Genomic DNA, 23648 nt, shown 5'->3' on the forward strand with positions numbered 1-23648 from the left:
TCCGCATGTCCACTGGGGCACAGAGAGGCTAAGTGACTTGCCCCCCTTGGCTTGCAGGTGGCAGCCCTGGGATTTGAACTCAGAGTCTGGATTCAATGACTCCAGAAGGTTTTGATTCTATGAAGCTTTCACATTTGTTGAATACATGAATGACTGGTGAGCTTTCAACAAATGATTTGCCTTCCCAGGGCCTCACGTCCTCATTTGGAACATGAGGAGGAGCCCTGAGCAGGGGGACAGCCCATTTTGGGAGGCTCCCCGCCCCTCCTCTCACCCTGCCAGGAAGACACCTTGGGAACAGCATGGACAACAGCTCTGAGGAAGGGGTGTGCCTGATGCATTTGGGGACGGCTGGAGGGGAGTGAGTGAGGGATGACGGGGGGAGGAAGGGGCTGCAGCCGGAGAGGCTGTGGGGCAGATCATGGAGGGCCTGCGGGTCGTTGTCAGGACTCGGGTAGATGGGAGCCACTGCGGGGGCTTTGGGCAGAGGTGTTTCTGCTCCACAGGCCCCCTCGGGCTGCTGTGTGGAGAACAGACCCACAGGGTGGAGGGCAGAAGGAGGGACACCAGTCAGGAAGCTACTGCGGGGGTCCAGGCAAGGGCGATGGTGGCCCAGAGCAGGGTGGTGGGTCGAGATGGGAGAAGCAGGAGGACTCCAGATTATCTTGAACATTGGCCCAACTGGATGGCAATGGGTCGTGTTCCAATGACCCAATGCTGCGAAATGAACCAGCCCGAAACCCAGTGGCTCAAGGCAATCAAAACCATTTCATGATCTGATCTCTCACAGTTTCTGTGGGTCAGGAAGCCAGAGCGGGCTTGGCTGGCTGGTCTGGCTCGGGGTCTCGCATGAAGGTGGAGCCGGTGGCTGGGGCAGGAACAGCAGGATGGGAGCAGTGCGCACTGGCAGGGCATCTCTCTCCAGTCCCTGTCCTCTCAGGGCCTCTCCATGCGCTCTCTCTGTGTGGGCTGGTTGTTGTTCCTCACACATGGCGGCATAAGGCTCCAGAGGTGAGCATCCCAAGAGCCCCAAGCAGAAGCTACATTGCATTTTCTGACTAGCTCAGAAGCAACAGAGCACCACTTTTTGCACGTTCAAATTTACCCAAACTCAAGGAGAGGGAGCGCGGGAGGGGCGTGTGTCCACGGGAGGACATCGGCCTTGTCCTGTATGTGTGGGATGGGAGTTCTTGAGGTGGCCCTCTCTGCAAAATGCAACCTCTCACAGACTGAAAAAGCCAAATTTGCGTGCTGTCACTGCGTGATGAGACCAAATTGCTCAGCCTCTTCATGCCTCCGTTTCCTCATTTGTACCAGGGAATGGATACCAGTTACATCCTAAGGTTGGGATTTCACATGAGCCACACCTCTCCCCGTCAGGCTTCCCCGTGGACGTGAGCTTCCCATCCCTGCTTCCCTCCAACCGTGTTCACGCACTCGCGCACCTGGAGAGGTTCTCCTGCACAGAGAAGAGGGAAACAAACAGGCTGTGTGTGGCTGTGCCTCATGGCGTCTGCTAACTCTGCGCCACCTCCTTGTATGTGTCTGCACACATGCGTATACAGGTGTGCTTGTGTGTGCACACCACATACTCTGTGCCACTGAGCACATCTCTTTTCCAACCAAGATGTGAGGGCAACTCGGCCTCCAGCCAGCTGCTCCGGTAGGAAACATCGCCCCGCCCACCACCGCCAGATTGCTCACCTGGACCTCAGGTTCCCCTCAGACCTGGGCTCAGGGTGCCCCATCACTTTTCACACTCCAGGCCTGTCACCGCCACCTCCCTCCTGCTGGGTTCCTCGATCCTCCTCGGCTCTCCTCTCCAGGGCAGCTTGAGTGATCTCAGGGGCAGGCGTGGAATTCTAGAAAGGGCAATGTTATGGTGCCAGCAGGCGCCAGTTGTTGCTGGGGGCAAGCGGGAGGGTTGGATATGATAGGTGGGGCACGAAGGGACTTGCAGGGTGAGGAAAATGCTCTGTGTCCCAGCCAGGTGTGGTTACTCGATTTTGAGTTTTGACATCTGGTGGCTTACTCTGTGTACATTATATCTTGATAAAGCTGACAACAAACCTCCCCAGACTCCTCATACATTCAAGTGCTTGTTGAGCAACTACTGTATGCCTGGCACTGCTCTGGATGCTGGGGCACAGCGGCAGGCAGAACCTCAGTGAGGGGAGACATCAGGTGAAATAATGACAAGGAGCGTGACAGACAGCGAAGCCCTGGAGAAATCTGGCCACGGGAGACAAGGCAGGCCAGGCTCATTCCCAGGCCTTGGGCAGCCTGTCTCCTCTCCTCTGCCCCTCCCACAGTCCTCCCTGTGAGGCCAGACTCTTGGAGAGGGGCCGTGGTGGCCTGTGCTTCCTGTCCCAGCAGGAAGAGATGACAGTGGGAGGGGAGGAGACACACGGACCCATCCTCAGTGGCAGGGCCAGGACACACGAGCTGTTTCAGCACCCGTGTGCACACTCCAGGCACACACAGGCCCCAGGCCTGGGGCACGCATCCTCCTCAAACACTGAGGCACACATACGAACACTGGACTCTGGCCCCTGTGCAATCTACACCCTAGTTTTTGTACCCATATTCTTTTAGGCACATCCAGTGGCTTCCACACTCTTTGGGCACAAACATATACAATACAGGCTGGTGGGCACACATGCACACATGGTGAGAGATAATGCCTATTGAGCTGCTATTCTTTATGTATTCTACCTCAGTCTTCCCAACCGCCCAATGAGGCAGGTCCTGCCAGGATCCCATTTTACAGATGGGGAAACAGGTGCCAGGGGGTAGTTACCTTGCCCAAAGAGTAAGGAGGCTGACAGTGGCAAGCTGGGATCTGAAGCCAGGCTGTCTGGCCCTGGGGTCTGGTGTGTGTGGCTCTCCACAGCGACCACCAGGTGTTGGGGACAACTGTTTCTAGTGTCTCCTGCCCACCTGGAGGCACTGTGCCCCATGTGTGCACAGCACCTCAGAGCTTACAAAGCCCTCTCTCAGCCTGAGAGGTGAGGAGAATGGGTTGATTATCCCATTTTACAGAAGAGGAAATTGAAAGAGAAAGGACAGTTACGGGTCTTGCTCAAGGTCCCACTGGGGTTGATAGCAGAAGAGGACTAGAGGCCACACGCCTGACGCCTGGTCTCCTGAGCTTGCCCCACCCTCCAGGAGTGTCAAGGTGCTGGTTGCTGCCCAGTACGCTGTCCTCCTGCTGCCTAGGCTCGGGAATTTTCTGCGGAGTCATGAGTGAGGGGAGGCCTGAGTAGGCAACAGAGCATCATGGGCCCTGGGCAGGAGGGGAACCTTCCTGCGAAGGCAGCATGTCCATACTAGTTTTGGGGGTGCTTGAGGGTGGAGGGGGAGTCTGAGGGTCCCGATGTCCTGGGTCCTGAAGCTACTCCTGGGACCGGCCTCTGTGGGGGCCTGAGCAGAGCAGGTGCGCCTTATCCATGCCTGTACATGGGGGTGGCTTGTTCCAGCCAGGGGGCAGGAGTCCGAAGGACTGGAGAGTCTGCACTGCCCGAGGGAGAGCAGGTCAAGGCCAGGGGGAGGGGAACCTGAGCGGGCTCCGTGCCCCTGTCGGTGGGAAGGCAGAGTCCCCTGGCACCTGTGCGGGGGTGAGGCGCGCCGGCCCAGGAAGTGTGGCCCCCAGCCCATCCTTGCTCTCTCTGTCCTCTGCAGGAGGCTGCGCCCGGCCAGGCATTGTTCGCAGGTTTAAAAATAAAGGCATGTTGGCCTGGTCCCTGCTGGAAGAGGGGAGGAGGGGGTGGCCCTGCCCCAGGCCTGAAGGGCATCTGGCTGGAAAAGGAGGCCTCACCCAACTCCCACCACCAGCACAGCTGGGAGCACGGGGGTTCCCAGAGAATCGCCAGCACCTCAGTTCTTCTGCCATGAGAGGTGCAAGCAAAGGGTGTCTGGGTGCCAGCTGCCCTCTCCTCACTCCAGCCACTAAAGGCTGCCTGTCACCTTCACCAGAAGTTTCCAACAAGCCAAGGCCAACTGGGGAGTCATGAGCTCCCCCCAATACTCTCTTTCCCCGACCAGCTGGTAACATTAACAGCTGGTAGCAGCTATGTCCCCATAATCCCAGTGGGGAAGGCACTGTTGGTTACCACTAGACAAATGAAGAAATCAAGGCTCAGAGGTTTAATAACTTGCCCAAGGCACACAGCTGGTCAGCGGAGGAGCCAGGCCTCAAACCGGGGTCTGTCTGACTCGTGGGTCAGGATCTTCACCAGGTACCCACTGCCCCTCACCGCTCCAGAGCCCCGCCCCCGCCCAGGCCCCTGTTCCAGCACAGGGAAGGAGCTGCCTACTTTCCCACGTGGTCGGGGAGCGGGAACCACAGGGCAGCATGGAGAGGAGGAAGGGAGGCAACACAGGAGGTGCCCCGGGTGTGCCGGGCCTGGGCGGGGTACGGTGCGGGGTGGTGGTAGCTCATTCAATCCTCACACCAAGTCCTTGCACAGGGGGATTGTCTCCATTTGCTAGATGAAGAAACTGAGGCCCAGAGAGGCAGCCACCGTGGAGACGGGATGTGAACCCAGATCGGCCTCGCACCCAGTGTCGGAAGGAATCCCCGACACAGAGCACTACCTCCCCGGACCGCATCACAGTTTAAGTATAAACCCAGAGGCACCCGGGGTGCGGGTGGCTGGAGGGAAGGGTGTGACGGGGGCACTGTTGCTGGGGAGCTAGAGAAGGGATGGAAAGCGGAAGCAGCAGGCCAGTTCAGGGGGCCTGGGTCAGGTCCAGCTCAGGATGTCTCCTACCCGAGATGCGGCTCATGCCTGCCAGCCTCCCCTTTCCAGACGAGAGATCCGGTGATCCTCCATCGGCCCCGAGGCCTCTGCCGAGGCTGGCATACTGGTGCTGGCACCGGAAACCAACATTCCAGAGGCCCCCCGCAACTCCCTGCCAACACTGGATTCTTGGCAGAACAGGAGACTGGGGGCTTCTGGGAGACTCTCAGAACCTCGAGGGAGACGGCTGCGGTTGGGGAGGACTGTGGGAGGGGCCAGAGTCTGAGCACCTGTCCTTAGAGGACGAACTAGGCTGGAGACAGGCAACCCCCACTGGGGCCCCAAGGAATGTGCATCTCTGGCCTGCTCACCTGTACCCCAACAGAAGCCTGTGCAGGGGCGACAGTGCAGCCTACAGACTGGGGGGGGGTGGGCTGAGGGCAGGGTCCCAGACGCGGTGTTCTTGAAAGGACACATCCTATTCAGGTGGAAAACTACTCTTACTACACATAAAAGGTTTTTCCAGGCAGAGCTCTGACTTGCTGTGTGACCTTGGGCAAGACACATGTCCTCTCTGTCCTCAGAGGCTCATGAGAGGACTGAAGCAGATAAATCTTGAGGTGCCCTCCAGCAAACAGTTTTTGTTGCCCCAAGGCGTTATGGCTTTCCCCTGTCTCTGGGTTCCCTGCTGTCCCATCTCTACAGGGCAGCCAACAGAGCCTTTTAAATCTGAGTCGGGCAAGCGGCTCCCCTGCTCATCTCCCTGGGGGTGGGGATGGCTTCTTCCCTGTCTGGCCCCTGCGGCTTCCTGGCCCCTGCGACCGTCTGCCGCCTGCTCCCTCTTGGGAGTGGTCTCCTGGCCTCCTGACCGTCCAGAACCGGACAAGTTTATTCTCTCCCAGGCATCTGCCCTTGTCCCTTCTGGCCTGGAGGGCTCGGCCCCACCCAGATCTTCGAATAGTTCTCTCCGGTCATCCAAGACTCAGCTCAAATGTCACCTCAGAGAGGCCCTCCTGACCCTTTCTGCAAACCAGGGCCTTCCGCCCTACCCAGGTTTCAGGACCACATCTCTCTGATCTATTTCATTGATATCATTTGTCACAACGAAAACTGTCCACTTCCTGATTGTCCTTCTTCCTCTACACTGTCCACTCCGGGAGGGCAGAGTGTCGCTTCTTCCCGTGCGCCGGGCCAGCATGCAGCAGGCGCTCAGCGAGTCTTTCTTCAGTGAATGACCGTGACCCTGTGGTCTCCCCGCCGCCAGGCCCCTCATCTTGAGCATGTGCCTTTCCCGGGAACTCGCCGCTCCCTCCCTCCACAGCCGCCCCCACCTGGGCTGGTGGTAAAGCTCCTGGGGACTGGGCTCTGGGCCTAGCAGCCTGTGGGCAGGGCAGGGAGGGAGGGCAGACCCATGACCCCTGGTCCCCTTGCAGCTTGTCCCCCAAGAGCAGGAGAGCCGCCCTGGACCTGGAAAACCCCCTGGGTCTGGCTGCTGGGGCAGGCGGTTCTGGGGTGACCTCATCGCCTTGAAAGGAGGGCAGCAGGGGCAGGAAGTGAAGGATGCATCAGATGGGCTAAATTTAGAGCGTTTGATTAAGCTCAGGCGGGACAATATTCCTGGAGCCCCCATTGTTTGTGAGGGGCCAGAGGGCAGGCCGTCCAGTGAATGGCTGGGGCTGAGTCCTGCCAAGCTGCCCGGGCACGCAGGGGTTGGGGGCAATGGGTGGGGCGACCTCTTCCCTGTCAGAGGAGAAGCCAGGCCAAGAGACATCAGGGCAGAACCAGGTGGGGTGCAGGCTCTGGGGGCACCGCTCTCAGGATTAAGGCCAGAGGTGGGAGGGAGGAGACCTCACAGATGAGGCTGGGGGCTCAGGGCAGCCCTGATAACAGCCTTTCAACTCTGGGACCCTCACAGCAGCCAGACGGTCATCAGTCCCCCCACTCTGCCATTTTACCAGCCAGACCCCTGAGGCTGGGACCCAGGGAACCAGCCCGAGTCCACAGCCGTCAGGGCTGGAGCTGTGGGCTCTCACCCCAGCATCGCCCCCTCCCCACCAGGCCAGGCAGCCACAGGGGCACCAGACATGGTGGCTCTCCCTGCGCAGGCTCCAGAACCTGTTGCCACGGCAACCAGGGGTCCAGGACCGCCCTGTTCTGGAGATGAGCTTGAAGCCATGGATTTCCTTGGGTGAGCAGGCAGGGGCTGGGGCTGGCTTCTGACCTGGCCTGCCCGAGCCCAGGGCTGGGCCAGCAGCCCGGGCTAGCTGCCTGGATTGACAGTCCTTGAAGGTGTCCTGTTTCTTAACCGGCACCTCATGCCCATGCTGAGGCCAGGCAGCCAGAGGAGGATGGGGGCGGTCCCTGGTTCAGGACCTCCCTGGTGGGGGAGGCTCAGCAGGCCAAGTGTCCAGGGTCCCCGTGCTCCCGTCTAAGCGCCCCCTCCCATCCTGCAAGCCTGCGAGGACCATGACACTCCTTGGGCCCCCTACTGTGGAAACAGAGGGAGGGAACTCTGCCCTCCCACTGACTTGCCACAGCCCAGGAGAGGAGCAAGGCTGCAGAGAGCATGGCCCTGCCCTCTGCCCAGCTCAAGGAGGTTTGTGGGAGTGAAGCTCGAGTAACCTGAGGGTGTGAGCTGGAGAGAGGCTCGTCTGAGACCACACACCAGGCAGCAGCTTCGCCTGTGCTCTGAGCCTGCCCACTGCTGGTCCCTGGGCACCGTGTCTCTCCCTGCAGCCTCACTGCCCTGCCCCGGGCGGTGGCCCAAGGCTGTTCGCTGCTCCTCTTGATTTCACATCATGACTCATGTTGTCATGTTCTCAGGAGCTGAGTAACCACCTGAGTTATTTATACTCTGGCTTAGCAGGCTTCCTTCCCTCCTCCCAGAACGCCAGCAGGGAGGATGGGGTGGGGGCGGGGAGGAACCTGGGAGGGGGGATGGACAGGGAGAAGGCAGCTGAGCACCCCTACTGCCCCTCCCCTGGTGTGCCACCCCCGTAAAGTACCCAAAAATAGCCATGACTGTCCCAGCATAACAGGATGGGCCTGGATCTATGGCATCGATATATAGGCATTATGATGGTTTGGGGAGGGGGGAATTCCTTTCCCTAGCGAGTCACCCGTCTGGAAAAATAAAGAAGGAAAAAGCTGAAAATTTTTCCTTCCATCAAAACAGGAAGGAGCTGGGGGATGTGGGGGATGGATGGGGAGATGACGGGTGGAGGCTGAGATGCAGCCTCCACCTGTGGTGGTCTTCAGGGAGGGGAAGCCCCCTAGCACCTGCACACAGGGGCGCACTGGCCTGGGTCTGGCCCTGGCTGTCTCCTGTGGGGGCCATCTCCAGCTGCCCTGGGGTACCGGCCTTCCTACCAGGCCCATGTGTGTTCACAGACACACATAGATGCCCACGTGCATAGGGACCTCCCCCGCCCCCCTCTACCCCCACCCCATCCCCCTCTCACACAGTACTCATCCCAAATGCCCCCACCAGACTCCACACGAAAAAGGTCTCCCTCCGGGTGGGTGGCACTTGTGGTGGGGCTTTGCCTTCCTGAGTTACTTGTCTCTCCCTCCCCTTAAACATTGCCCTGGGAGTCCTGTGAATTAAGTTCAATCTAGGGTGATCCTAGGGAAGTCACTTTCCCTCTCTGAACCTGTTTTCTCAGTAAGGGTATGGTCATTCCCACCCTACTTCCCTCTGGGGTAAAACATGGGACTGCTTCGTCTGGGCCAGGAGAACCACCACCGTTTCTGAGCGCTCTCTGTGTGCGGAGCACCAGTTGCTAGATTAACGCCATCACCAAATGTGGTAGGTTCCAGAATTATCGTCATCTATGCCCTAGAGGGCAGGGACTTGCCCAGGGTCACACTGCTGGGATGTTGTGGAGGCTGGTCATGAACTCTGGGCACCTCAGCACTGTTTGCATCCAAGGAAGAATGAAGGAGGTCCTGGCAGAGCCCTGAGGAAGGGCAGGGAGAAAGGGGAGGCCCAGATACCCTGCGTCTTGCTCCCGCTCGGGGTCCTTACTATCAAGATGATTACTCATTCCTGCTGGGCTGCCCTCTGTCTGCTTATTGACTTACATAAGCACTGCCTTAGGGTGTTTGTACAGTCATCTAGGTCTGTCTGTCTGTCTTCTACCTGCCTGCCTCAGCCTGTGAGCCACTTCAGGGCAGGGGGCTCCAGAGAGGTGAGCTAGCAATGTAACAGCCAGTTCCTTGGGAGGACAACTCTGGAGTTACCTGCAGGGCATGTCTGCACATATCCCCCACCCTCGGATTGCACTGGGACCCCATCTACAGAAGACACTGAGGTCTTTGGCACTGCTCCTCCAGCTCCAGCCACCCCAGGAGGTATATAGCTTTGAAGCCCATGGCACTTGTTCAGTCTGGCTTGGCCACCTCTGGCTTACACCTCCCATGTAAATTAGGGAGGTCCTGTGATCGCTCCAGGACTCAGTTTTCTTGTCTGCAAAATGGGGATAACATACTTTGCTCTCCCTGGATTGTCAGGTGGTTCAGGTAGTTGATATACTCGTGATGTTTGATCATTTCTGACCCTTCTTGTCTGCAAAATGGGGATAACATACTTTGCTCTCCCTGGATTGTCAGGTGGTTCAGGTAGTTGATATACTCGTGATGTTTGATCATTTCTGACCCATCCTTTAGATCAGTGTTTCACAAGCTACTGTGCACACCGGTCCCTGGGAGTCTTCTTAAAATGCAGATTCTGACTCAGCAGATGTAAGGGAGGCCTGGCACTGTGCATTTCTAACGAGTCCCCAGGGGGTGCGGTGCTGCTTCCAAGGAGGTGGGCCACCTCCAAGGACCACAGGTATAGATCTAGATTATGATGAAAACTTCCAACTGTACTGTGTGCTGAGTAGCTGTGCCATGCCAGGCACAGGCTGGCACCTTTGACCCACTCTCATGTTCAATCCTCACAGCAACCCTGCAGTGCAAATGTGGTTATCTTGTCTACTGCAGAGGAAACTGAGGCTCAGACAGGTCAATGTCCAGCCTAAGGACACAGCCAGTAATAGCATCGCAGGGTCTCAAAGCCAGGCCTGCATGGCTTACCCAGCAGGGTCCCTGTCTATGAACCCAAAGCCCTGCACAGATTCATGGTCTCTGCCCCGGAGAAGCTAACAGCCCTGGTGGGGACCCAAGGTATACCCAGGATGTGGAAACCCCCTCAAGGGGCCTTCAGGCTGTGGTGAAGGGGCAACTTGCTACTTCTGGCCACTCAGCCTAGGGAAAGCTCCCCGCTGGGCAGGCAGGGTGGGTGAGGAACATGAAGGGCACTGTGGGAGGGGAACAGCATGAGGAAAGGTGTGGTTTGCGGTAAAAATAAGCCATCCCTTAATCCGTGTGGACCTCAGCTTCGCCCAGACCCCCTTCTCTCTCCCACTGAACACACTTCCAGGGTCACTGCCTTGTGGTCCTGCTCCCCAGCAGGGGAGGGCAGGGTTCCTTGGAGGTGGCAGAACTGAGTGTCACCCATTTCTGTCCGTCTCACTGTGCGACCTTGGGCAAGTCACATCATGTCCCTGAACTTCAGATGTCCTCTCTGAACGTCTTTGGCTTGTACTGTGGGGACGTGAGCATCGATGCCACGTCAGCTTTTCTCCCAAAGGAGAGCTTCCTGGTAGTGGTAGGAAGAGATGGGGACTCAGTGGTCAGCTGAGGCCAGGGAGGGAGGAGGACAAGGACAGGACTTCCCAGACATCCATTTGCAGTTCCTTTCTAGCAGCCTCTAGGGTCCCCATCCAGCATCAGCCCAGCACACAGGTGCTTCACTCCAACAGCAAGGCGTCCAGCCTGCGGCCCACGAGGTGCCCTCCCCAGACAGAGGCGGAACAAGGCCAAAATCCAGAGGGAGTGGGTGCGGGGCCCGAGTGAACCGGGCAGCCATGGGTTTGTACCTTTGTCCCACTGCGCAGATGGACACAGACACCCAGAGAGTGATGCTGGCACTAGGGTACCCAGGTTCAAATCCCAGCTCTGCCCTCACACATCCTTGGCCTTGCAAAGCTGCTCCAGACCTTGGTTTCCCCACCTGTAAAATGGGGGTGGTCACAGCTCCTCTCTCATGGGCATGTTGGGGGCTTGACTGAGTCAATACACCTCCAGGGCATGGAGCTGGGAGCACGCTGCCGACATAACGAGCATCACATAAACATTTGCTCTTATGAATATTGATGAAAAATGTATGACTTTTACACTGTGGCTGGCTTCCCATTCTTTTGACGGGCCCATCATGTTCCCTGCAGTTATAAGTACCTTTCTCTGTAAAGCTGGTGACGGTCTGTGTGCCGCCCCAGCCATAGCCCACGAAGAGGGGCTGCCTGCCACCTACCTGCCTCTCTCCCACCCGCCCCCATCCCTTCCAGGATCCCTAGTCAAATCTTCAGAACATGGCAGCAAAGGACACGCTGATTTGGAAAGAGCAGGGGGGCTAACCCAGATCTGTCGCACAGCTTCCCACCTGGTGGGGGCCGCAAACAGCTTCCTGTTCTGGGCAGGGGGGCAGGTGCTCGGAGCCTCCTCTGTCTTGGAGGATGGAGGTGTTCTGGTTAATCCGTTTAATTATCTGTGTGCAGAGTGACACGACAAGCTGGCAGCTCTGACCCAGGCCCCACAGGGGGGCATCCTGTGGCAGGGAGACGGTAGAAGTGTGGGCTTTGGCTTCCTAGCTCTGGATTCGAATCCCGGCACTGACACATCCTTGCTGGGTGATGCTGGGCAAGCTAGCTTCCCTCTCTGAGCCTAAGTGGTCCCTCCACAGGTATGAATGCAGTCAGAGTACCAGCCCTCCAGGCAGGGTAAGGACTCAGCTGGCTGGCCTCCTTCTTTGCTGGAGAAATGACAGCAGTTGCTGGGCTCCCATCATTGTTGTCAGTCCTGGGAAAGCACTCGGCCCTGGGCAAATGCTCTCTTAAGTGCGGTTGTCCTGCACATCAGAGTGTTTGAGGCCCTGCAGGTGGGCAACAAAGGGTGCGCTGAGGATGAGCCTTCCCTGTGGCAAGCCCAGCAGCCCCGGATCCCCTGTGGAGGCATCTCCATGCCCAGTCTGGCTGAGCTGCCCTCACCCTGTGGGGCTTTGCTCCATTTCCAGCCGGCTTCCAGGACAGGTAGATCTGAGCTGCCCCATCCAAACATCCTCTTCCTTGTCTGGAGACTGGAGGAGCTAAAAATGCACCGGCTCGGCCCCAGGAAAACAAACACTGCGCTTCCCTTGCCTTTGTATACAGGACACAGGCCCAAGGCCTCCGAGGCAGTGTGCGCTCGTCCAGGCGGCCCGTGGCCTGAGGTCTGTCCATCTGTCTGCCTTCCTGGGGTCCTCCTGGCTCCCTGGTACTCAGAGCCACAGTGCAGAGAGCCTCACCAGGGTGGGGCTCTCCAACAGAAGGGGTGAGGGCTGTACATGAGGGCGACTCGCCCGCCACCAACCGCCCCCCCTCCCCCACCGCCCCGCCGTGCCAGGTGATGTGTCTGTGTGTCTGTGGCCTTCCCAGCCTTGGGCTCCTTTCCTAGCCCCCCCCCCGTCTCTAGAGCGGTCCCAGGGGGATGTGCGCATGCACGTAAGTGCAGCTTGGAGTGAGTAATGATCATTGTGATAACAGGCATTTGTGGAGTGTTCACTCCGTGCTTTCAACACTTAGGATGTAGTCACTCATTTGACTCCATGAGGAAATTATTCTTGTTGTCCACACTTTACAGATGAGGAAGCGGAGGCTCAGAAAGGTGAAGTAACTTGTTCGAGGTCACAAGCTAGTAAGTGGTAGGCTTTGAACACAGGCAGTGTTTGATGAGAACCCTAGTCTCCTGCCCTCTCTAAGCCTCAGTTTCCTCATCTGTAAAATGAGCACATGTGATGTAATACCTCCCTCCCTGGGTGACTTTGAGGGAGAAGCAGGGCAAAACCCTTGCAGATGGGGAGGTCGGGGTGGGGGGACAGTGAGGGGAGTTAGGGCAGTTGATTGCAGCTACGCGGTGTTGTATGGAAGCAGATTATGTACTTTGCAATCATAATCTGGGACTGGGCTGCAGGTCATTTGTGGCATGGCCTTGGACTGCTCCCAGTTTGGAGCCCCACTTTCCCCTCCATCATGCAGGGAGAGGCAAATGTGTCCAGGCCCTCTCGGTAGAGCGGGAATACCCACTCTGGACTTAAGGCCAAACGTCTGCCCCTGGGGTTGAAGTGGACTCCTCCTCAGCCTTACCCCACGCACACAACCCCCCAGATGTGAGATGCTTTCAGTGGATGAGAGCTTCCACCACTCTACACACAGTCTAAAAAGCCCCCACCTTGGGCAGTGCCCCCTCCCCAGCACTTAGCTGCCGGCTGTGGCCACTCTATTTTCCACTTGGCTCAGACCTATCAGGAGAGCAGGGCGTGAGAGCTATGGGGCTGTGGCCACCACCCCACATAACCCACGCCCAGACCTACTGGACAGTCTGATTCCTCAGTGGCCCCAATGCCAAGGATGGGCTGGGGCCTCCCAGGTCTGTGAGACGGGTGCCCCTAAGTAGCGCTGTGCAGCAGAGTTTAGAGGGCATGTTACAAGCCCCTTTCCCAACTCTTTCCACCCCTTGGGCAAGGCCTGGCATCTTTGCACCAACAGGCCAGGACTCAGGAAGAAACAGGCAAGCTGTTTACTCATTTATTCATTACTTCAGACATTTATTGAGCAATTAGTATATGGTGGGAGCTGGAATGAAGCCCTGCTCACCTGGATCTCAGTCGAGTGCCAGACTGATAAATGGCAATGACAATACCCAAACTATATGCTGTGGGAACCCAGAGCAAGCCTGGGAGGCTTCCTGGAGGAGGTACGTACTAAGGGTACCTGAGAGGAGGAAGAGGAGGTGTTCTTTAGCAGATTGCTTGAGTGGAAAGGCCCACATAGTGAGATGGTTTCTGCGAGGAAGAGTACAGGAAAGGGTTCCCCTTAGCATGACGCTCCTACCAGGTGCCATGTGGTCCCTGATGCCTCGGCTGGCACTGCTGCACTTCTAACCAGTGCACAAAGACATCGGGGTTGTAATGACTTGTGTTTGCTTCACTCGAGAGCCTGGGAGGTCCCAGAATGCCAGGACTGAGTCTCCTTCCTCACTCCATTTCCCAGTGCTTCACACAGGGCCTGCACACAGCAGGTGCTCAATGCTGCTGCTTCCAGTGACCTTCCCTCCTCTGCATCCCTCCCGCGGGCTGAGCTGTGGGCCCCCCTCCTCTGTGCTCCTGTGGCACTCTGTATGTGGTGAGAACTCATATTGATGTGGCACTTCAGCTCGTCAAGCACTTTGACATATGTTGTGTTTGATGCTTATAAAAGCCCTGTGTAAAAGTGTCACTGTCATCACCATCACCAGCCAGGAGTCACAGAGCATGGTGTTTTAAGCCCATGGGCTCTGCAGCTGGACTACCTGAGCTCAAGTCCTGGCTCTACCACTTACTGTCAGTGTGACCTCGGACAAATTGCTTAACGTCTCTGAGCTTCAATTTCCCCATTTGTAAGGTAGGAGTAACATCTCATAGGAGCACTGAGAGGCTACATGCAGAGTAAGAAGAATATTACCTATCACATGGTCACCTCAATAATAATGGCTTATTTATAGATAAGGGCACAGAGGGTCAAGGTCAAGATCACCTACCTCTCAGGTGGGACAGGGCTTTATTTCTAAGTCTCTATACTTCAAATCTTGCATTTTGAGATTATCTTCCCATTCCCCCCTACTACCCACCCTGTTTCCCCTGTTCCCTGTCTCCTAATTATCTGTTTATGCATCTGTCTGTCCTCCTAGATGGGGGTTCCTCCAGTGCAGGAGGCTGTATTAGCATAATGCCCAGCCACTGAGAACACACGCAAGCTGGGGTGCAGGCACGAGGCACTCCATGAGCCAGGCATCCTGCTCTGTGCTTCCACCTGCATCACTGCATCTGGGCCTCCAAACCACTCTGTGAGGCCAGTAAAAATTCTTCTACAACTGGATTGAGGCACACTAAACTGCACCTATCATTTTGGACAGATGTATGTATCTCTGAACCCATCATTACAAGCAAAGATGACAAACATTTCCATTACCCCTAAAATTTTCCCATGCCTATTTGAAATCTCTCCCTCCCTCCCTCCAATTATGGATTTATCTCCAGTTTATAGGGGAGGAAATCAAGGCAGAGAGGCTAAAATTTCCAGAGACTCTCAGCCAGCAAGTCGCCTTGCCAGGATTTGAACCACGGTGACCTGCCCTGGCCTGCCTCTTGCCCTCTCGCTGCCTTGGTGGTAATGGGCACAGAGTGGGTGCCTGTGGCTGTTCGTAAAGAAACACCTGGGAAGTCCTCCCTTCTCCATGCCATCTCTGCTCAGGTCTGAGAAGATGGCTTATTAAGAGACGGCGGTGTGCCTGTCCCAAGGGTTGAGGGTGTGTGCACATGTGGGGAGCAGGTTGATCCAAAGGGATGTTTGGATACACAGGGCAGGCAACAGAGACAGTGCACAGGGACCAGATAAAGGTGTCTCATAGCCAGGATGGGGCAGTGCGTGAGCCGGCAGACCCTGGGTGGGTGCTGGGCTCAGCGGGTCTGCGTGTGACTCAGTGACTGTGACCGCTAAAGGCAGGGACATAGCAGCTCCCAGAGCTGGGGGTGACAGGCATCAACTGTGTGAATACTGGTGTGGGTGGGGAGCCCTGGGCCTCGAACCTGGGGGCTGAGGGAGGTAGTAAACAGACCTGTAGGATCATGATGGCGGCCCTGCAAGGATGCTGCAGGGTTGTGGGGGTTTGTGTGACTTCGCAGTTCAACAAATTCAAATTCAGCCAATGCCAGCAGTGTCTGTTGTGTGCCAGGCAACCAGCTGGCAGGAGGAGACACGGACCCAGCTCTCAGCTGAATGGTACTGGCTGCTGGGTTTGTGCGATCACCTTGTGGCTGGCTGCTCTCTGCCCTTTCTGGCATTAAGTCCTCACAACAATCCTATCCCACTTTGAGGCTAGATCGAGGAGCACAGAGAGGAAGTGACTTGCCCAAGGTGACCCAGCTTACTCACAGCCAGGACAGGATCTGAACCAAGCTACAGAGCCAGAGTCCTCCACCACCATGCCTGTGCCAGGTGCAAATGTCTGGTCGTGGAACCGCGAGTTTGGACTGCAGGCTGTGGCCCTGGAGACAATCCCTGACCACGTGGGCTAAAAATTAGGCCACGGTCACTGTGCTGAGGGGTGGGGCGCTCGGCTGCCCCTAGTTCTGTCTTCCCAGGGGCCAGATTCCCGGACAGAGGAGCTGCAGGGCTCTCGGGGACCCCCTAAGCGCCCCGCCCCCGCCTCAGGCCCTCTTGGAGCTCCCCTCCCTCCCGGCGCTGACTCTCGGCCAGAAGAGGAAAGGCTGTCTCCACCCACCTCTCGCACTCTCCCTTCTCCTTTATAAAGGCCGGAACAGCTGAAAGGGTGGCAACTTCTCCTCCTGCCACCGGGTACAGCCCGTCTGCCTCCCCGCGCGCCCGCAGCCTCCCCAGCTGCCTCTCTAAGGGCTCCCCTACGGCCGCCAGCGCCCATCTTTCATTCCCGAGATAGAGATATTTTGCGCACACACACACATAACACACACGCGCAAAAAGGGGGGGGGGGAAGCCCACCCTCCAGCCTCGTTGCAAAAAGAAAGCCGGAGCAGCCGCAGCTCGCAGCCCGCAGAGGACGCCCAGAGCTGCGAGCGGACTGACAGAGGGACAGACGGAATCGCGCCGCGTCCACCTGTCTGCCGCGCCCGGCACTGCGCGCAGCGGGCACGCCCCGCGCGCGGAGCAGCCGTGCCCGCCGCCCGGGCCCCGCGCCAGGGCGCACACGCTCCGGCCCCCCTCCCCCGGCCCGGGCGGGAGTTTGCACCTCTCCCTGCCCGGGTACTCGGGCCGCCGCTGCAAAGCCAACTTTGGAAAAAGTTTTTTGGGGGAGACTTTGGTTTTGAGGTGCCCAGCTCTGCACTTTCCGACTTCGGGAGCCTCTCCAGAAAATGTTGCAAAAAAGCTAAGCCGGAGGGCAGAGGAAAACGCCTTTAGCCGGACGAACCATCGAAGACGAACCACAGACTGCCGTGTTCTTTCTCCTCTTGGAGGTTGAAGTCCCCTGGGCGCCCCCACACGGCTAGACGTCTCTCCTGGTTCGCGACGCAGACCCCCGGCCGTGGATGCTCTCTCGGGCTCGGGATCCGCCCAGGTAGCGGCCTCGGACCCTGGTCCCGTGCCCAGGCCTTCCCCAGCCTCCAACGACGGAGACGGGGTCGAGGGCGGCGGCGCCCAGGGGCCATGCGGATGAGCCGCGGCGGCGGCTGCAGAGGCCTGAGCGCCTGATCGCCGCAGACCCGAGCCGAGCCCACCTCCCTCCCCAGCCCCCGCCCCCCACCCTGGCCGCGGGGGCGGCGCGCTCGGTACACGCGTCCGGGGCTCCGCAGGGCCGGGCCCGGAGTCGGCATGAATCGCTGCTGGGCGCTCTTCCTGTCTCTCTGCTGCTACCTGCGTCTGGTCAGCGCCGAGGTGAGTTGCGACGGCGGCTGGAGCTGGTTGGCTTCACTGGTTATCCTTACCCCCATCCCTGGCCGCCCCCTCTCCCCGCAGTGAACTTTGGACCCTTGCAGCCCTTGGGCCTGGCGCTGGGCACTAGGTGACCTCCGAGGGCTGGGACGAGAGGTCCGGGAGGTTATAGGCTCTAAGGCGAGGGGGTAGCAGTGGCTTTCTTTCTCAGGGGGCGATCCTAGATCTCTGAGCCTTTAAGGGTCTGGGTAGGAGGGTATGTACCTGTACCCCACCCCTTGGCACCCGAGAATAAGCCCCTTCCCAGCCGAAGGGAGAGGGTGTGGGGTGGTGCCGCGGGTGCAGAAGACAGCGCGTACTCTCAAGACCACTTCGGTTACAGCTTAGGTTCTGTCCAGGACCCGCTTGCACGGGTGCGAGCGCGCACCCCGGTGGCAGCCACGCCAACCTTCGGTGGGGGGTTGCGTCCCACCCTGGCTCCAGCTCTCGGTTGGGGTAGGCGCCCTCCGGCCTGCGCAGGGCTTGCCCAGCTCCACAGCGCAGTCCAAGAGCAGCTAATGTCCGGGACGCGGGACGGGGGTGGTGGTGGTGGTGGTGAGGGGGGCCGAGCGAAGATTTCGGACACTCGGGAACTGGGGACTGGGGACGAGTGGGGGCTCTTAAGGAATCCAGCCCCTGGGGCGGTGTGTGCCTGAGGCCTCGCCATACCTGCGCCCGCGCCCCGCGAGAGGAAGCACCTCTCCCCCGCTTGCAGGGTGCGGAGCGCGCCGCCTGTAAAAGCCTAGCTGCGAGGGAGGTGAGGTATAAAAACGTCTGCGGGAGTTACCAGGTCGGATCAGTCCCCCCTACTCCTCCCAGCCGCACGTAGCAGTGAGTTGGCAAGTCCACCCGGAATCCAGGTGGGAAAGGGGGCGGGGCAGGGAGGAGGTGCGAGGTGGATGGGAGGAGAGGGCAGCGGGGAGCGCGGCGTGCCTGGGTCCCGTCCCGCCTCCGCTCGCCCGCAGCCGGAGCCCACCCCTCTCCCGCTCTCGGAACAGCCGGCCCTCGGCCTCCGACAAGGTGCAGGAAGGAGGCGGCTGCGGCGGCGAAGGGGTTAAGGTGAAGGGCTCCGAGGCCGCGGCCAGGCCTTGGGCCGCCGCCAGCGCAGGTTGTTTTGACCACAGAGGAGTCGTCGCCGTCTCCTTTTGTTCTCGGGGCTCCTCGAGGGCCGCCGGCCGCCCGCCCTGGGGCCCCGCCCTTCCGTGGCCGCCCCCCGCGGCCCGCACCCGGGAGGGAGGACGCGGGGCTCGGCCTGGCCTTTTGCAGGCCCCTCCTGACGCCCCTCCTCTCCTTTCCCGCAGCCCCCCGGGGCCGCAGCCAGCTGTTGGGGAGGGGGGCGCCGGCCGGCCCCAGCTGCCGCCTCGCCTAGCCGCGAGGCCTGGGGGCTGGGCCTGGTGCCAGGGCGTCCTGGGAACGGCGGCGCCCCCGCCGCTGCTCTGCGCAGCCCACCCCGCCCGGCCCCCCGACTCGTTCACTCACCCCACGCATGCACGCTCTTGGCCGGAGGCGATGCTGCGCTCCGGCGGGCGGGCGCACAGAGCGACGGGCACGCACTACCGCGGCCGGGTCGCGCGCCCGCCGCCGCCAGGCCCGTGCACACGCGGGGTACACGAGCGCGCACTGCACACACACGCACGCATAATCCCCGAACACGCGACCTGAACACACGTGCGCGCACACCCACGTACGCACGCCCCTGTACACCCGGAGTCAGATGCCCACCCCCGGGCCACAGGTGGGCCGTCCGAAGGCCCTTGGGACCTCCTCGCTTCTGTAGTGACCCCGTATCCTTTCTGGTTCCTAGGAGGGAGGGGAAACAGGGACCCTCCCTCACATCCCGACTCCACAGCACCCACTTTGTCTTCCCTGGTCAGGTCAGCTTGATGCCCCTCAAGCTTTACCCCTGTGATTGCTGTTTTTCAACCACACGCATGTGGCCGGAACTGGTGTTGATGTGGCTGGGGGGCGCTGTGATGTCCAGAGTATTTCTCCTTAGAATAAGACATTTTCTGCACCTCTGAGACTGGGGTTGGGGGTGGGGGAACACGGACTGACGGGGACTCCCACCTCGGACTGCTCTGCGCTCACTGCTGACTCCAGCATGATGTGGAGAGGCTGCGTGGCAGCTGGATGCAGCCCTCTCAGGCTTGCCCTCCCATTTCCAGCTTCATCCAACACCTCCGCCTCCTCTTCCTCAACTCCACTGGGATGTGTGCTGGTGGGGGGGCGGCTATGGCACAGAAGCTGGTGCCTTTCTCCTCACTTTATTCACAGCATCCTTGAACACGTGGCCTTCAGGAACCCACAATGCTGTGCTTTGCAGTTTACGAAGCACTTTCCTGCTAAGCCTGCCTAAGCCGCAGGCGGCTCTGAGGGAGGAGACTAAAAGGGAACATGGTTGAACAGGGGGGCCAATCCAGGAAGGGAGACTCTGGGAGGGCTTGCTGGTGGAGGTGGCCTTGGGGCTGGCCATGTCCAGGGCGTGCTTGGTCTGAGCCTCAGGTGGAGGCCTCAGCAGGTGAAAGGAAGGCTGGGAGCTCTGAGATGGGAGATCTGGTGGATGGTGGGCTGAGGTCTGCAAAGTCCCATCTCCATCAGCTGAGCTGGCTTCTGGGAAGGTGACTCTGACTATCATGTGATGCCTTCGGCCTCAGCACCCCTCTGCTAGGAAGGAGTGAAGGGGCCAGGCCTCCCTTCAGCATCTGGCTTCTTTCTAGTTTGCTAACTGCCTTGGGTCGTGGCGGACCAACTTGCTGGACTCTCCCAGCCCTAGAAGTGTATGCAAGGAGCAAACAGAATTTGAAGGCTCTGGTGCAAGACCAGGAACAGTGTGTGTGTGTGTGTGTGTGTCTGAGACAGAAAGACAGACAGACTGAATGATTCAGCAGGAGGGGTGAAGAGGTGTTTGCCCCTGGCCTCGTAAGTCCTCTACGTCCCTTTATCAGACGACCTCTTCTTGGACAGCTATTTTCATTTCCTGGTATATTTGTTTGTTTATTATCTGTTTTTCCTCTCTGGAATATAAACTCCACTAGAGATCATCTTGGTCACCACTGTCTGCCATGCTGAGAATGGTGCCTGGTCCAAGGTGGATAATCTGTAAATATGTGTGGAGAGGACAGTGAGTCCTGGGGGGAGATGGGGGAAGGGGGAAGGGAAGGACCAGACACGTGTCTAGCACTTGCTAAGTGCTTTATAAACATGGCCTTATTTAGTCTTGGCTCCCGAGGGCAACATAGCATGGCCACACTGCCCTCTGGCAGACTCCCTCATTTGAGCCACCCCTGGCACCCCCACCCCCTGCCAAACAAACATGTCTGTCTTTTCTGTGTCTTGGACTTGAACTGCCAAGATTGGACCGGATAGAGGGGAGGAAACAGAAGGAAAATCAAATTGCAGAGGTTCTGTGTGTCTTCAGTTGGGCCTCGGTTTCTGCCACCTAAAAAAACGAGAAGGTTGGATTAGCTCAGAGTTCCCCAAGAACAGCAGAATTGCCTGGCCTCTTGAAAATGCAGATTCCTGGGCCCCATCGATGTTATGAGTTGGAAGGGGGCTGGGGTCGGGGTCAGTGACTGTGGTGGGGAGGTTGCTGGGGTAACATTAAGGAGGGGTCCCAGGAGCGGTAGAGGAGGGAAATGCTTGGTGGGGAAGGCTAGTTCCAAATGGCTTCTGTGGCCTGCCCAGAAAAGGCTCCTTCAGAGGGCTTGACTTTGGCATCGAATCTAAATCAGGCTGAGACTCTCAGGCAAGCGGGCCCTCAGAGGCCTTGTCTGCTTCTCTCTCTGTCAGCCACAGACAACGCCCCTGTTGCTTGGGCCGAGGCTGTGTCGTCTCCCTCAGCAGACCAACAAGCAGGCTGAGGAGTGTGTATCTGTGTGTTCGGTGGCGCCCAGGGGAAAGGTGGGGTCCAGGCCCCTTTGATCTGCCAGCCTGGTTGGGAGAAGGTAATTCACCTGGCCTCACGCTAACTTGCGCCCTTCCTACCTCTGCAGCTGGCATTGGGGGTGGGGCGGGGCCGGGAGGAGGCTGTTTGCCTTGGCTACCCTGGCTGGCTGTGCCCCAGCTGCCTTCTCACCACACCCCTGCCCTGCCAGAAACCCCAGGCCTGAGATCTGGGGCAGCTTTACCAGGGTGCCAGGCCTCCTTTCCCATCTCCCAGGGGAGCTACCCCCTGAGGCTTCTAGAACCTGTGCCCAGAAAAACTGGGCTCGAAGCTGCTTACCCTTCCACACCAAGAGGAGCCTCTGACTGCAAGCAGGTGCCCACACAAGTCTCCGCCAGGGCATTGCATCCTGGAGCTGACCAGAGGCCGAATTTCCCTACCCCTCACCCACCCCCAGCCCTGGAAGGGCCCACCAACCCACAGGGCCCCAGGCAGTGCCCATGTGGGGCTAGGGTGCCGGCTCTGGTTGCCCAGACAGGGATAATGCAAAGCCACACCTACTCCCGTAGGCAGGCAGCTCTCCACCCACCCATTGTCATCCCTGAAAAGGTCCTGCACCGCTGGCCCTGGGCCTGTGTGCTACTCGCCGCTGCCCTCAAAGAAGCCACATGAAGGAATGATGACCACAGTGACAGTTCCTCGAGTGCCCATTACTTGCTGGCTGCTCTGCTAGGTGCAATTATGCCTCCCAATAATCCTGGTGAGGTCTTATTAGCTCCATTTTAACGATAAGGAAGCTGAGGTTTTTAGGTTGTTAAAAAACTTATTCCAAGAGTACTGGTTTCCTTGGCAACTGCAGTGCTTGCTCTTTAAAAAACTACAGTTTTTAACTCTGCACTGTTGACACTTTGAGCCAGATAATTCTTTATTGTGGGAGGCTGTCCTGTGTATAGTAGGCTGTTGGGCAGCATCTGGCCTTCACCTACTAGATGCTAGCCGGACTCCTATAAATGCCTCTAAAACTAACCATCCTAGGAACCAGGCAGAATTAGAATGGAATCAAATGCCTCAACCCCTTGATTCACAGACGAGAGCCAGGACCAGCGGGGCAGCGGGGCAGTGACTAGCCTGAGGTTCACAGGTTCACCTGCCCCCGGCTGAGAACCGCCTGCAGGACGAAGAGCCCCACTGACTAAGCAGGTTGCTGAGAAGCTCCATGGTGGGCTGGAAGGTGGGGGCGGAGAGTGGGGGGCACGTGGCTGTGCTACTTTCGAGTCATGTGGAACCATGGCCATTTATTTAATTTTTTCTAAGCCTCAGCTTTCTCATCTGAAAGACAGGAATTAAAAATAGAGCCAGATTCTTGGGACTGGTAGTTAATACAGCACTTGTCTCAGTGCCTCTCATAGTCATTGCTTAATAAAATTAGCTCCAGTAATATTATCCAGTGCAGGGGCTCTTACTGAGTTCTGGGCAAACAGGGGCCAGATTACTATTAAGCATGTTGCAAGAATGGCTTTTCTGCTTAGAATAAAGTGGTTGTTTAGGACGCAATTTGCTGGGGGGCAGGGCGGCAAGAATATCCCAGGAGGGCCACCTGGTGGAGGAGGTGGCAGAACCATTCAGGATTAAACCTCAGAAGGAAGGGGAGACTCCTTCATGCATTCTACCATATTTATTGAACACCTACTGTGTGCTTCATCTCCCTCCCCAGTCTCTATCCTGGGCTTTCTCCATGCAGCCTGGAAGGTCTGGGTTTGTTTCCATAAGACATCATCTCCTTTGCATCATAGGCTGGGTCTGGGGCATCTGCTAGACCTGAATGGGGGTCTGACTATTCTGCCATGGCTGGCAGCTGCACCCAGCTCTCTAGTGGGCTAGGAAGTCTTGGCCTGAGTACTATATGCCATTTGGCACTGGGCCTTTGGGACCCTCTCCCAGGGAGGAGTAATTGAGTCATTACTCCACAAACAGCCTGGAAGACCTGACTGGGCACTCCCACCCCTGGCTTTCCTCTGCTGCACCCCCCAGGCGGCAGAATTAGAATGGGATCAAATGTCTCAACCCCCTTGATGCACCGACAAGAGTCAGGACTAGTGGGGCAGTGACTAACCTGAGGTTCACAGGGTGGTTAACAGCAGTTCAAGGGTAGAATCCAGCTCTCTGGACAACCGGTTCTGGGGTTGACAAAACCCTTAGGAGAAGTAGCTGCCTTGGTCTTACCTGGAGACTGGCCACCTGCCTTCTGCTCTGTGGGTTGGGCCCTGGCTCGGCAAGGCGTGGTCTGTCCTGGCTTTGGAGGGGGTGGCACATGGGGGAGATGGGGGGGAAGGGGAGGCACAGCCAAGGCACCCCTCGTCCGTCTCCATCTTCCTGGCTCCCTGGCTGCACAGGGGCCCCAGCTCCCAGCCAACTGTACAGCTAGGCCCCAACCTGCCCTCCCTGGGACCTCCTAACAGC

The 23648-nt window shown here is 58.3% G+C and overlaps 1 protein-coding gene and 1 long non-coding RNA gene across 6 annotated transcripts in view; one reads left to right on the forward strand and one right to left on the reverse strand.

Moving 5' to 3' along the window:
• On the reverse strand, nucleotides 1-19426 carry LOC118915393 (uncharacterized). The gene is made up of 3 exons (XR_005026058.2): nucleotides 18785-19426; nucleotides 1705-1862; nucleotides 1-1459 (listed from the first exon to the last, which is right to left on the reverse strand). It is a non-coding gene; the product is annotated as an uncharacterized LOC118915393 (long non-coding RNA).
• Nucleotides 16174-23648, forward strand: part of PDGFB (platelet derived growth factor subunit B) — a 19655-nt gene continuing 12180 nt past the window's right edge. The window contains exon 1 of one of the 5 annotated variants that reach the window (XM_036891189.2): nucleotides 16174-17269. In XM_036891189.2, coding sequence (XP_036747084.1) covers nucleotides 17207-17269 — 63 coding nt within the window. In that variant the 5' untranslated portion in view covers nucleotides 16174-17206. Of the gene's footprint in view, nucleotides 17270-20208; nucleotides 20394-20920; nucleotides 21250-23648 lie in introns of those variants that run through there. The other 4 variants (XM_036891188.2, XM_036891190.2, XM_036891191.2 and 1 more) reach the window with 4 other exon arrangements.

Source organism: Manis pentadactyla, chromosome 10 (assembly GCF_030020395.1).
Source record: "Manis pentadactyla isolate mManPen7 chromosome 10, mManPen7.hap1, whole genome shotgun sequence".
In the NCBI taxonomy this organism is placed as follows: Eukaryota; Metazoa; Chordata; class Mammalia; order Pholidota; family Manidae; genus Manis; species Manis pentadactyla.